At 46.9% G+C, this 13,974-nt stretch overlaps 1 protein-coding gene across 19 annotated transcripts in view; it reads right to left on the minus strand.

Moving 5' to 3' along the window:
* TNS1 (tensin 1) overlaps positions 1–13,974 on the minus strand; it is a 1,878,049-nt gene that overhangs the window by 268,804 nt on the left and 1,595,271 nt on the right. For all 19 annotated transcript variants that reach the window (XM_085649989.1, XM_085649997.1, XM_085649992.1 and 16 more), the window contains one exon: positions 13,781–13,897. In XM_085649989.1, coding sequence (XP_085506115.1) covers positions 13,781–13,897 — 117 coding nt within the window. The remainder of the gene's footprint in view (positions 1–13,780; positions 13,898–13,974) is intronic.

A 13,974-nucleotide genomic window follows, 5' to 3' on the forward strand; every position in this document is an offset into this window, starting at 1 on the left:
GGATATTGTGCTGCATAACTAAATACTTATAAGGTCCCAAAAGCGAGACCTATTGGCTATGCCAATGCTTGTTTAAAGTAGTAACAAAGAAGCTGTACTCCAATAGGTGTTTGGCAAGGCCGCTGGAATAATGCCATTCTGTGTCCACTAGATTTAAGCAATTATTAATTTACCACACAATCCGTCTGTTGCATAGTTTGTAGATTTCAATCATAAAAATTATAGCTCAATGAGACCAAAAGTTACTTAAAAACACACCACACATGCTGCGGCACAGTGGCAGTCCCTTTCCAAAATGTACCGGTCAGTTTTAAAATGGTTATCACCAAATTCAAAATCTGATGAGGTGAAAGTTCTTCCCAGACAGAAATAATAGGTGTGTAAACTGAATATAGCAAGATAATACTGTCATTGAATGAGTCTTACTGTCTTCTTTTCCTCTTACTTGCTCCATATCTTTCATCCTTCTTTTCTTTCATAAGTCCCTCCCACCTCTTTATTTCCTCCCTTGCTCTCACTGCCCTTACCTCTGTCTACCCGCTCCTTCCTCTCACAGCTCTCCACCTACCTTTCCCTTCTTTCCATACTTCATTCCCTTTCCTTCTCCATTACCTTATACCTAGCCCCCACCTCATATGCTCTCTTTCCTCCCCAATAGGCCCTCCGTTCTTCCTTCCTTCTTCCCTCCACTTCTTTCTTTCTGCGTCTTTTCCCGCTTCCTTTTCTCCCTTCCCTCTTTACCGTTGCTTCCTTCTTTCCCACCCATCTGCTTCCCTCGCTCCATCGCAGAGTGTCTCACACACTCTGTCGAGCTGTAGCCTCCACCTCCTGACTCCTGTCAATCAGTCTCGGTGACAGGGACAGACGCCGCTCCGTCCCAAAGATAAACCCGTCCCTCGTGGACCCAGCAGGGGCGGGAGGGTAAGAATAGACCCGGGGCCGAGCAGAGGCTGCGCCAGGGCAGCACACCCCCTCTGTCCTGTCCTCCTCACTCGGTCTCACTCGGACTGCTCTCCCTCCTCCCCCTCCCCAAATTCTACTCATGCAAATACACGCTGTCGCCTCTCCTCTGTCTCTGCTCTCTCTTCCCCTTTCCACACTCAGCTGAGGAAAATACAAGCTAAGCCTTTCCCTCTTCGGTCTCTCACTGTCTGCTGTTCCTCTCCCCTCTCACACTCCACTGATGCACATACACACCCCACCTTCTCCTCTTCGGTCTCTCACTGTCTGCTGTTCCTCTCCCCTCTCACACTCCACTGATGCACATACACACCCCACCTTCCCCTCTTCGGTCTCTCAATGTCTGCTGTTCCTCCCCCCTCTCACACTCCACTGATGCACATACACACCCCACCTTCCCCTCTTCGGTCCCTCACTGTCTGCTGTTCCTCTCCCCTCTCACACTCCACTGATGCACATACACGCCCCACCTTCCCCTCTTCGGTCCCTCACTGTCTGCTGTTCCTCTCCCCTCTCACACTCCACTGATGCACATACACGCCCCACCTTCCCCTCTTCGGTCCCTCACTGTCTGCTGTTCCTCTCCCCTCTCACACTCCACTGATGCACATACACGCCCCACCTTCCCCTCTTCGGTCCCTCACTGTCTGCTGTTCCTCTCCCCTCTCACACTCCACTGATGCACATACACCCCACCTTCCCCTCTTCGGTCCCTCACTGTCTGCTGTTCCTCTCCCCTCTCACACTCCACTGATGCACATACACACCCCACCTTCTCCTCTTCGGTCCCTCACTGTCTGCTGTTCCTCTCCCCTCTCACACTCCACTGATGCACATACACACCCCACCTTTCCCTCTTCGGTCTCTCACTGTCTGCTGTTCCTCTCCCCTCTCACACTCCACTGATGCACATACACACCCCACCTTCCCCTCTTCGGTCCCTCACTGTCTGCTGTTCCTCTCCCCTCTCACACTCCACTGATGCACATACACGCCCCACCTTCCCCTCTTCGGTCCCTCACTGTCTGCTGTTCCTCTCCCCTCTCACACTCCACTGATGCACATACACGCCCCACCTTCCCCTCTTCGGTCCCTCACTGTCTGCTGTTCCTCTCCCCTCTCACACTCCACTGATGCACATACACACCCCACCTTCCCCTCTTCGGTCTCTCAATGTCTGCTGTTCCTCTCCCCTCTCACACTCCACTGATGCACATACACGCCCCACCTTCCCCTCTTCGGTCCCTCACTGTCTGCTTTTCCTCTCCCCTCTCACACTCCACTGATGCACATACACGCCCCACCTTCCCCTCTTCGGTCCCTCACTGTCTGCTGTTCCTCTCCCCTCTCACACTCCACTGATGCACATACACGCCCCACCTTCCCCTCTTCGGTCCCTCACTGTCTGCTGTTCCTCTCCCCTCTCACACTCCACTGATGCACATACACACCCCATCTTCCCCTCTTCGGTCCCTCACTGTCTGCTGTTCCTCTCCCCTCTCACACTCCACTGATGCACATACACACCCCACCTTCCCCTCTTCGGTCCCTCACTGTCTGCTGTTCCTCTCCCCTCTCACACTCCACTGATGCACATACACACCCCACCTTCTCCTCTTCGGTCCCTCGCTGTCTGCTGTTCCTCTCCCCTCTCACACTCCACTGATGCACATTCACACCCCACCTTTCCCTCTTCGGTCTCTCACTGTCTGCTGTTCCTCTCCCCTCTCACACTCCACTGATGCACATACACACCCCACCTTCTCCTCTTCGGTCCCTCACTGGCTGCTGTTCCTCTCCCCTCTCACACTCCACTGATGCACATACACACCCCACCTTCTCCTCTTCGGTCCCTCGCTGTCTGCTGTTCCTCTCCCCTCTCACACTCCACTGATGCACATACACACCCCACCTTTCCCTCTTCGGTCTCTCACTGTCTGCTGTTCCTCTCCCCTCTCACACTCCACTGAGGCACATACACACCCCACCTTCCCCTCTTCGGTCCCTCACTGTCTGCTGTTCCTCTCCCCTCTCACACTCCACTGATGCACATACACCCCACCTTCCCCTCTTCGGTCCCTCACTGTCTGCTGTTCCTCTCCCCTCTCACACTCCACTGATGCACATACACACCCCACCTTCTCCTCTTCGGTCCCTCACTGTCTGCTGTTCCTCTCCCCTCTCACACTCAACTGATGCACATACACACCCCACCTTTCCCTCTTCGGTCTCTCACTGTCTGCTGTTCCTCTCCCCTCTCACACTCCACTGATGCACATACACACCCCACCTTCTCCTCTTCGGTCCCTCACTGTCTGCTGTTCCTCTCCCCTCTCACACTCCACTGATGCAAATACACACCCCACCATCTCCTCTTCGGTCTCTCACTGTCTGCTGTTACTCTCCCCTCTCACACTCCACTGATGCACATACACGCCCCACCTTCCCCTCTTCGGTTCCTCACTGTCTGCCGTCTCTCCCCTCCCACACTCCACTGATGCACATACACACCCCACCTTCCCCTCTTCGGTCCCTCACTGGCTGCTGTCTCTCTCACTTCTAAACTCCACTGATGCAAATACACACCCTTTCTTCCTCTCCTCGGTCTCTCACTGTCTGCCGTCTCTCTCCTCTCCCACACTCCACTGATGCAAATACACACACCCCGCCTTCCTCTCCTCGGTCTCAATCTGTATGACGTATCTATCCCCTCCGGCCCTCACACTCCACGGATACAAATACCGAAGGAGGACTTGGGTGATACTCTGGGATTAGGGTCCTTATGCTACAAAGGATAACTTGGGTGATACCCTGGGCTTCGGGTCCTTATGCTACGGAGGATGACTTGGGTGATACCCTGGGCTTTGGGTCCTTATGCTACGGAGGATGACTTGGGTGATACCCTGGGCTTCGGGTCCTGATACCACGAAGGAGGACTTGGGTGATACCCTGGGATTAGGGTCCTTATGCTACAAAGGATAACTTGGGTGATACCCTGGGCTTTGGGTCCTTATGCTACGGAGGATGACTTGGGTGATACCCTGGGATTAGGGTCCTTATGCTACAAAGGATAACTTGGGTGATACCCTGGGCTTCGGGTCCTTATGCTACGGAGGATGACTTGGGTGATACCCTGGGCTTCGGGTCCTGATACCATGAAGGAGGACTTGGGTGATACCCTGGGCTTCGGGTCCTTATGCTACGGAGGATGACTTAGGTGATACCCTGGGCTTTGGGTCCTTATGCTAGGAAGGATGACTTGGGTGATACCCTGGGCTTTGGGTCCTTATGCTAGGAAGGATGACTTGGGTGATAACAGGGGCTCCGGGTCCTGATGCTACGAAAGATGACTTGGGTGATGCTCTGGGTCCTATCGCTGTGGGCTGTTTATCTGCACCTGCGGTCAAGACCGTATTGCAGGGATGGCTGAGTGGGGTAGATAGGAGTTTACTTTTAGTGGGCACATTTTCACATCTCTGTGTGACCACTCCTTCACAGTTCGTGTGCCATTCTCCTTGTGATGAAGGGTACAGTGGTTTGGTTTGCAGCCTGGCTTCTTCTGCTAGGGCTATGCTGTTGGCTTCTGGTAGCTCATGCATCTTTGTTGTTTGTCCTGTGATGTTCGACAAACTCCAAAAGCAATTTGTATACATTAAAAGCAGCACCTTCCCTTCTCGTGTTGCTCTAGTTGGCATTGAGATCAATCACACTCGCTCCTTCCATAATAAATTATTAAACACTAGTGTGACATTAGATTAAGGGGTCCATTAGGCAGCCTTTAACAAAGGCTTGAAATTGTCTCCAGCAATAAGCACTTGCAAAGTACACCAAGCCACCTGGGCTTTTATCAAAGAGTTTAAAGTCTGATTTATCTATGAAACTTTGCCAGGGAGCACATTCCTTTGATTATAAATAACTTACCACTTTCAGGGAGTTTTTCAAAAGTCCTTCTGTGCCAGATCGAGTTAAAAGCATCTGGGTGTTTTCTTTTTGTACTAAATGGATGATATATTCTGGCTGGCCAGAAATCAGATTTTGTACATATCGAAAAAATTCCACTTTTGATGGCATAGGTCAGTTTTCCAGGATCTAAGTTCGCGCTGATATTTTCAGAATTCCTGTCATGAGAGGTAACATTCTCTTCCTCTCTTTTAAAATATCACTTACGAGTTTAAATAATGTTCAATATTATCCCCTGGGCTCACAGAGCGCAAAGGATCTGCTGGGTAAAGGAAGCCAGAGTCTGCACTGAAGCATTCGGAATGCACTACTCTGGTCTGACGTCACTGCATCAATATGATGCAGTATTACACACAAAACTGTACTGTGCAAATATGGTCAACAGCAGCCATGTTGCGCACACACATGCCCCAAACTTTGAAAAATGCACTTTAGTGCATTTTTCACAGTTTTTGCAAATTGCTGACCAGTTTAATTGTTCGGTAATTTGCGGCCCCATATAGCGAAATCGCTATTTCAAAGTGCTTCTTGCATTGCATTTAGGGAATTGCAAATTGCGATTCCTTAAATGCAATCACAATTTGGGAAATTGCAAAAAATTTTGATTACCGAAGTGCACCCCAAATAGTTTTATGCATCGCAAAAGGCCATTTTGCGATCGAAAACAGCCGATTTTTGCGAATCGCCTTGTTTACGATCGCAAAATCCCTTGATGCATGTGCCCCTATGTCTCTGCATTGCAACTCTGTCTCAGCATTCAGTCTCTGTGACGGTGCATTCCAACTCTGTGTCTCAACATTTCAGCTCTACATCTCTGCATTTCAACTCTATGTCTCAGCATTTCATCTCTGTGTCTCAGCATTCCAGCTCTGCGTCTCAGCATTCCAACTCTATGTCTCAGCATTCCATCTCTGTGACACTGCATTTCAACTCTGTGTCTCAGCATTCCAGCTCTGTGACACTGCATTTCATCTCTGTGTCTCAGCATTCCAGCTCTGCGTCTCTGCATTCCAACTCTATGTCTCAGCATTCCATCTCTGTGACACTGCATTTCATCTCTGTGTCTCAGCATTCCAGCTCTGTGTCTCTGCATTCCAACTCTATGTCTCAGCATTCCATCTTGGTGTTGCTGCATTTCATCTCTGTGTCTCAGCATTCCAGCTCTGTGTCTCTGCATTCCAACTCTATGTCTCAGCATTCCATCTCTGTGACACTGCATTTCATCTCTGTGTCTCAGCATTCCAGCTCTGCGTCTCTGCATTCCAACTCTATGTCTCAGCATTCCATCTCTGTGACACTGCATTTCATCTCTGTGTTTCAGAATTCCAGCTCTACGTCTCTGCATTCCAAATCTATGTCTCAGCATTCCATCTCTGTGACACTGCATTTCATCTCTGTGTCTCAGCATTCCAGCTCTGCGTCTCTGCATTCCAACTCTATGTCTCAGCATTCCATCTCTGTGACACTGCATTTCATCTCTGTGTCTCAGCATTCCAGCTCTGCGTCTCTGCATTCCAACTCTTTGTCTCAGCATTCCATCTCTGTGACACTGCATTTCATCTCCGTGTTTCAGAATTCCAGCTCTACGTCTCTGCATTCCAACTCTATGTCTCAGCATTCCATCTCTGTGACACTGCATTTAATCTCTGTGTCTCAGCATTCCAGCTCTGCGTCTCTGCATTCCAACTCTATGTCTCAGCATTCCATCTTTGTGTTGCTGCATTTCATCTCTGTGTCTCAGCATTCCAGCTCTGTGTCTCTGCATTCCAACTCTATGTCTCAGCATTCCATCTCTGTGACACTGCATTTCATCTCTGTGTCTCAGCATTCCAGCTCTGTGTCTCTGCATTCCAACTCTATGTCTCAGCATTCCATCTCTGTGTCTCTGCATTCCAACTCTATGTCTCAGCATTCCATCTCTGTGACACTGCATTTCATCTCTGTGTCTCAGCATTCCAGCTCTGCGTCTCTGCATTCCAACTCTATGTCTCAGCATTCCATCTCTGTGACACTGCATTTCATCTCTGTGTTTCAGAATTCCAGCTCTACGTCTCTGCATTCCAAATCTATGTCTCAGCATTCCATCTCTGTGACACTGCATTTCATCTCTGTGTCTCAGCATTCCAGCTCTGCGTCTCAGCATTCCAACTCTATGTCTCAGCATTCCATCTCTGTGACACTGCATTTCAACTCTGTGTCTCAGCATTCCAGCTCTGTGACACTGCATTTCATCTCTGTGTCTCAGCATTCCAGCTCTGCGTCTCTGCATTCCAACTCTATGTCTCAGCATTCCATCTCTGTGACACTGCATTTCATCTCTGTGTCTCAGCATTCCAGCTCTGTGTCTCTGCATTCCAACTCTATGTCTCAGCATTCCATCTTGGTGTTGCTGCATTTCATCTCTGTGTCTCAGCATTCCAGCTCTGTGTCTCTGCATTCCAACTCTATGTCTCAGCATTCCATCTCTGTGACACTGCATTTCATCTCTGTGTCTCAGCATTCCAGCTCTGCGTCTCTGCATTCCAACTCTATGTCTCAGCATTCCATCTCTGTGACACTGCATTTCATCTCTGTGTTTCAGAATTCCAGCTCTACGTCTCTGCATTCCAAATCTATGTCTCAGCATTCCATCTCTGTGACACTGCATTTCATCTCTGTGTCTCAGCATTCCAGCTCTGCGTCTCTGCATTCCAACTCTATGTCTCAGCATTCCATCTCTGTGACACTGCATTTCATCTCTGTGTCTCAGCATTCCAGCTCTGCGTCTCTGCATTCCAACTCTTTGTCTCAGCATTCCATCTCTGTGACACTGCATTTCATCTCCGTGTTTCAGAATTCCAGCTCTACGTCTCTGCATTCCAACTCTATGTCTCAGCATTCCATCTCTGTGACACTGCATTTAATCTCTGTGTCTCAGCATTCCAGCTCTGCGTCTCTGCATTCCAACTCTATGTCTCAGCATTCCATCTTTGTGTTGCTGCATTTCATCTCTGTGTCTCAGCATTCCAGCTCTGTGTCTCTGCATTCCAACTCTATGTCTCAGCATTCCATCTCTGTGACACTGCATTTCATCTCTGTGTCTCAGCATTCCAGCTCTGTGTCTCTGCATTCCAACTCTATGTCTCAGCATTCCATCTCTGTGACACTGCATTTCATCTCTGTGTCTCAGCATTCCAGCTCTGCGTCTCTGCATTCCAACTCTATGTCTTTAAATTCCATCTTTGTGTTGCTGCATTTCAACATTGTGTCTCTTCGTTCAGATCCTGTCATATAAAACGTGGGTTTGTTGATCCCAGTATAAAAGCGCATCTCTAAATTATTTATTATCAGCAACTTGCTAGCACCCAGTCACCTATTATAATGAAATGGTCTCAAAACGCAACCAACTAAAATAGCTTATTACAGTTGAGTTTTGATGTCAAATGCCTGCTGCCAGAGCCAGCAGCAGAGGGCGATGGCGAGTCAGCTCGTTCCTTTGCTTTATTCTGCTTTGCTTTTCTAGCAGTACAGCGCCAATCAGAAAGAAGATATTTAAGGCAACATGTTTATTTTTTGCACTCCTTGCATAATTGCAGATAAGATAGAATCTTTCTGCATGTTGCTACATGTTCTGAGCCACTGCATCTTTTTTAAACTGACATGTATTAAACCAGTTCTAATATCTTTTTGCAACAAATATCTAACAGTTAATTTTTTCACCGAATATTCTATTTTTATTCTTTATGTTTGCAAACATGCTCTCTCTTTCATATGAAGGAGCTACGTGGCAGGGATTTAAGTGGTTTGCGGGAAAAGTCATGATGAGACCATGTATTACAAGGAATAAAGTACCCCCTGCCTTACATGATAAGGATATTGCAAGTCATCTCAGAGTTCCATATGCTTATAAAGGTACTCTGCCTTCTACCTTGATCCTCCATATGGTCACTGAACTCTTCAATGACTTGCAGTATCCCTATTATTTATGGCAGGAGAGTACCATATCCCATATATAATATCAGGGGCTTAGCCCGGGCCCCTTCACCCTCTGCACCAGCGGAGGGGGTGGGGGGCTCAATCCCTCGGGCAGCCCTTAGCCCTTCGGGAGCCCCATTCAGCCCAAGGTCAATGAATATCTGGGAGATATAATAGACACTAGGGCCCCTCCCCACTCTCTTCACCAAGTCCATCTTTGTTGTGTTTGCCCACAATATAATACTCTTCCTGGAGTCTAGCAGAGTAACGCCATGTCCAGACATGTAATCCTGCACCTCAGCATTCCATCACTGCAACTGAGCATCCTGGCTCTTCATCCTACCCCGCTAGCCCGGAACACCAGTAGTGTGACCACAATGTTTAGCATTCTAAACCTGCATCTCAGCATGTTATCTGTGCTTGCCCTGCATACCAGCAGCCGAGCCCCGCATGCCACCATTTTACCCCCCAGTATTGGCAGAACTCTAAACTTGTACCCCAGAATTCACACACTGCATCAGAAGAGTCTTCACCTCCATTACAGAACCACAACAATGCATCACAACATTCTGTCCCTACTTCCTGACGCTTGAACTCTGCACCAGGCTGAGGAAGCAGAGGAAATTCCAGCAGGAATGGCTGATAACTGAAGTTCCACTTCAGTCAGTGGTTAGGCTGAGCACTCAGTAACTCATCATAGATACACTCTGTCACTCATCCTTGTACTCATGTATTCATCCACTGGTTCATTGTTGCACTCAACCATTTACTCACAATATAACACACATACATACAAACCCAAAAAGGAAAGTAATACCAATGGGAATCTACACATCGGTGGGAAGGAGAATCAGTGAAAAGGGGTGGAGTTACAGTGGTGCAGTGAAGGGTGGAAGAGTCATGATGAAGTGCAGTGTCAGGAGCAGCAGCAGAGCCAATAGGATCAGCTGCTCTGCCAGGATGTGTGCCTTGTTTCTACAGCCTCTCCCTCCAAAGATATTGCTAACAAGTTGAACAAGCATTCTAAAGAGGTTCTGGTCTAATTGGCCACGAATGCAATACATTTAAAAATAGCTTCGGGATTTCAACCACGTGCTGCAGACCTGGGTATACCCAGCAAGCCTCGGGTAGATCACTGGAAAGATAGCTCAGGTAGTTAATGCACATGCTGGAGAGATCTGTGTGTAGTCTCTGAGTCACAGGCCTGGATCATCGCACGATAGCTTAGAAACGTAATGTGAAAGCAGCAGACCACTGTATGTAACATATATGTCACGTCACATTTCTTTCCACGTAACATATCACGTTGGAAGCTATGTTCAAAGCACTTCAGAAAACCCATACTTTCAAGGAATTTTGAATATCTCCTTCCTGCTCTTTTCTGATGTTAATATCCTGATTTTGTGTTTTTGTATGCCTATATGCACTTGGCACCTGGAGGCTTGTATGCCTATATGCACTTAGCACCTGGAGGCTCCTGATTGGAGCAGCTGTGACACGCTTTATAAAAGCTTTAATTCATTTAATCATCAGAGTAGGTTAAAAGTTTTGTTGCAGTGATATTATGTAACCTATAGGTCACGAATCCTTGTAGATTAGTTAAGTGTGTTATGTGCCCATTGCAAACAAGTAGATGTAACCTGTAAGGCAGAATTGTGAGTCCATGCCGGTCTAAACTCATTCTTTTATTCTTTTAAGTGTGATAAAGTGTGTTCTATTGGGTAGAAATTAACTCTTTATATAAAAGGTCAACTAATAATTCAAAACTGGGTTCCAGTGGATGATTGTTAACACTTTATATAAAAGACCAAAAATTAATCCAGTTTGTATTGTGCACTTCATCAATGGTTTTGCCTTGTGTAATGACATATAACTCAGATACCTTAGGGAAAAACAACAGATATAAATATCCTTCATGGATAAAGAGCTCGAGAAAGTTCATAAAAAATACTTTCAAATGTTTATCTTGCAAAGCGACAGGAGATCTTCTTGGCCAAGATGGGATAAAATTCAGGGGGTAGGTGCAGGGGTCTTAGGGTGCTGGCAGCGAGGACACAAATAAAACTGAGGGAGTTACTGACTGCTCATGAAATCAGCGATTTGCTGGTGGCCAAGAGAAAGAGTGTCCTATGTCCCTGCTCTATAGGCCTGTTCGATGCACACACTCATCATGTGCAAGTGCCACCGCATGAGTTCTGGTGCTAAACTGGAGGGTTTGCAGGGGCAGACCTAGATCCCCGTTCCAGGTCATGAATAGGTACTAGATCCATACTACATACAGTTCATGCTTTGTTGCGGCATTGCGCTGCTCCAACCTTGTAACCGGCGCCCCAGCCTTCTTATACTTAAACTCTAGCAACTTACTTGGACCGACACATGAAACGATGCTGGTGGCTTCTGTCCACAACCGACATCTGATTCAACATCATATCTGGTACTTAGTTACACCTTCACTGATTGAGCGTTGAGTTTGTCCGACAGTCTCGCCTTCCTAAGCCGGACTGACTCCGGATAAAGGCCAATGTGAGAAGCTCACTCTTCTGGGGAGCACTTCCGCCTCCATCCCTCTCACTCTGGCACCATTCACACACACTGCTTGCACACTAAAAATGGCACACACAAGCACCTTGAGGCGATTCCATTTGCTTTGTGGGATGCACAAAGAATTTATTGAAAAAATATTGGGCACCCAAGGAAAATATAGTGCAATGGGAACAATCTTTTCTCAGTATGAGCACGTGAACAGCGTGTAGCCTTATGAAATGCATAATGCCTTTAATATCTTAAATAACAATAAAGTGATTTGAAAATTAATTACACACATTTATTGAACCACGTTTAAAAAATATAATTGTTTTATCTGAAGACGTCAGGAGATAAGACATTAACACCCACCTAGAATGTGACACCTTCCACCAGCAACCATCCCCCCCAGCTTTGTAGTTTAACACCCAATGTCCTCCTGTTGAGGGGGATGGGAGAACTCACTCTGAGGCTTCAGATGAATGTGGCCCTTTAACCCCCAGCTAATTGGAACATTTAACTCTGTGACCCTTGCTTATTTGATCTTACTGGATCTTACCCCTAGAACATGTGAAGATTTAATCCTGTGAGCCTGTATGGGAGTTTGATCCATTAACTTTTAATTTAATATACATTTGTGCCCCAAATCTTAAATCTGAGACCATGAAACTAAAAGGTGGAGTGGACACTGTGCTCCTTTGTGGGTTTTACCCTAGTTCCATCAGAGTATTGGATGCAGTTCCCATTAGTCAAACACTTTGCCATATGACCTTCAAGGAGAAAGGGTGTTTTTTCCTTTTGACCTTAAAGCTGAAGGCACCCACTCACTCTAAGCAGACCTGACCACTAGGAGGATTTCACTCCCTGCACCTCGGTGGGATGTGGTCCCTGGGCATCAATCATTGTAACGTGGGACTCTGAGGAAGAAAGCTGATGCACCCTGTACACATTCACCCTAAGGCTTTAAGTATGACTTCACCTCTTCACATTCAAAGTGCTCTAACATTTGAACATATGGAAAAGACATTCCCAGGGACCTTACATAATGTGTGGAGGGTGAGCAGGGGACATAAGCAGATTTGACCCACTGATCCTAAGACATGTCTTGTTAGTTATTGCAATTAAGCATTTGTCCTTGAAATGCTGTGCATAGGACCGACCAGGACTTGAGGGCATCATGTGATTGGGCGGGTACATTTACAGAATGCAGGACGGTTCCAATGGTAATATTTACATTACAAACATGCTATATACATACAATATGCATTGTATACATTTTGCGCCCTCCATAGCATTCAACCGAATGACCATTGATGCATTAAACCAGGTAAGCTTCTTGTAGCAGAGGGGAGTTTACCCTGTGACCCTCAAGGCTATGAGAAGCTTCAAGAAGAGGTAGAGATATACCATTGGTGACATGTGTTAAGGCCGCGGGCCTTTGAACCGTAGTACTTTATACCAACACGAGTGGATTTTATTTTGCCTTCATATTTTGGGATGGATTGGAAACGTGGCTGATAGTGATCTGGAGATTTGAAGACCACATCACAAGTGACCTCCAGAGACTTAACTTTTCAACTAAAGGTTGAGCAGCGCCATAGAAGGTACATATATGTATTACTGAGTACACTTCTGTAGGACACATTTGAAGTAATGTGTCTAGATCCAGAGGCCCAACCAGTGCTAATATAACCAGTTCTGGAGACCTTGTGTTGACAATTGCTTCCAGCTCTGGAGGCTGAATCTGCAGTTCTGTATCTAGCTCTGGAGGCCCGCTCATCAGTGTGGACGCCAGATCTAGGGGTCACTTATGCAAGAGGGTAAGAAAGGACCAGGGATGCAAGATTTGAACCTGTGTGGTGGCATCAGAAACGTATAGATATATACCTGGCAGGAAACATATATGAAACAAACATTCACAATTGAAAAATAAGCAAATTCAATAAACTAAGCAAACATTTTCCACTGAGGAGTCCTGTAAAACTAGCAGTAACAACCAGAACCTGAACAGGAAGATGGGTGAGGTGTCATTTAAGAAAACAATTTCAACACAAGTATAAATGAATGTTTGTTACATTGACATAGCAGAGGAGGGAGAAAATAAGAATACACGAATTGAAATTTCCTGGGACAGGAAAAGAGATGCAAGAAGACTGAGACAGCAAGAGTAAAGCTGGAGACATTGCAATCACGGTATTCAAAAGCAGTCACTTCAAGGTCACATGTCTCTGCAGCACTCTGTGGGGTTGGCATGACCACACACTTGGCTCTTGCCACATGCACGTGCACCTCCTGCAGTAGGAGGTAATATTGCAGACACACCGGATACAGAGAGGAGAGAAGAGAAAGTGCATATTGTCTTGTGCTTTCTACCACCACGTACCCTCCAAGCTGTCTTCTCGCTGCATATTGAAGTTGTCGTAGGAATCCCAGCGGATGAGGGGGTCGGCAGTGTTGTAGTCCACAGAGACGCTGGGCCCATTCTCAAGATGTTCCATACCTGTGACAAGAGATACGAGGGGTACAGTTGTGAGCAGATATTTTTTTAATGGAACCATAATCTTCTATACAGGTTCA

Source organism: Triturus cristatus, chromosome 3_2 (assembly GCF_964204655.1).
Source record: "Triturus cristatus chromosome 3_2, aTriCri1.1, whole genome shotgun sequence".
Lineage (NCBI taxonomy): Eukaryota > Metazoa > Chordata > Amphibia > Caudata > Salamandridae > Triturus > Triturus cristatus.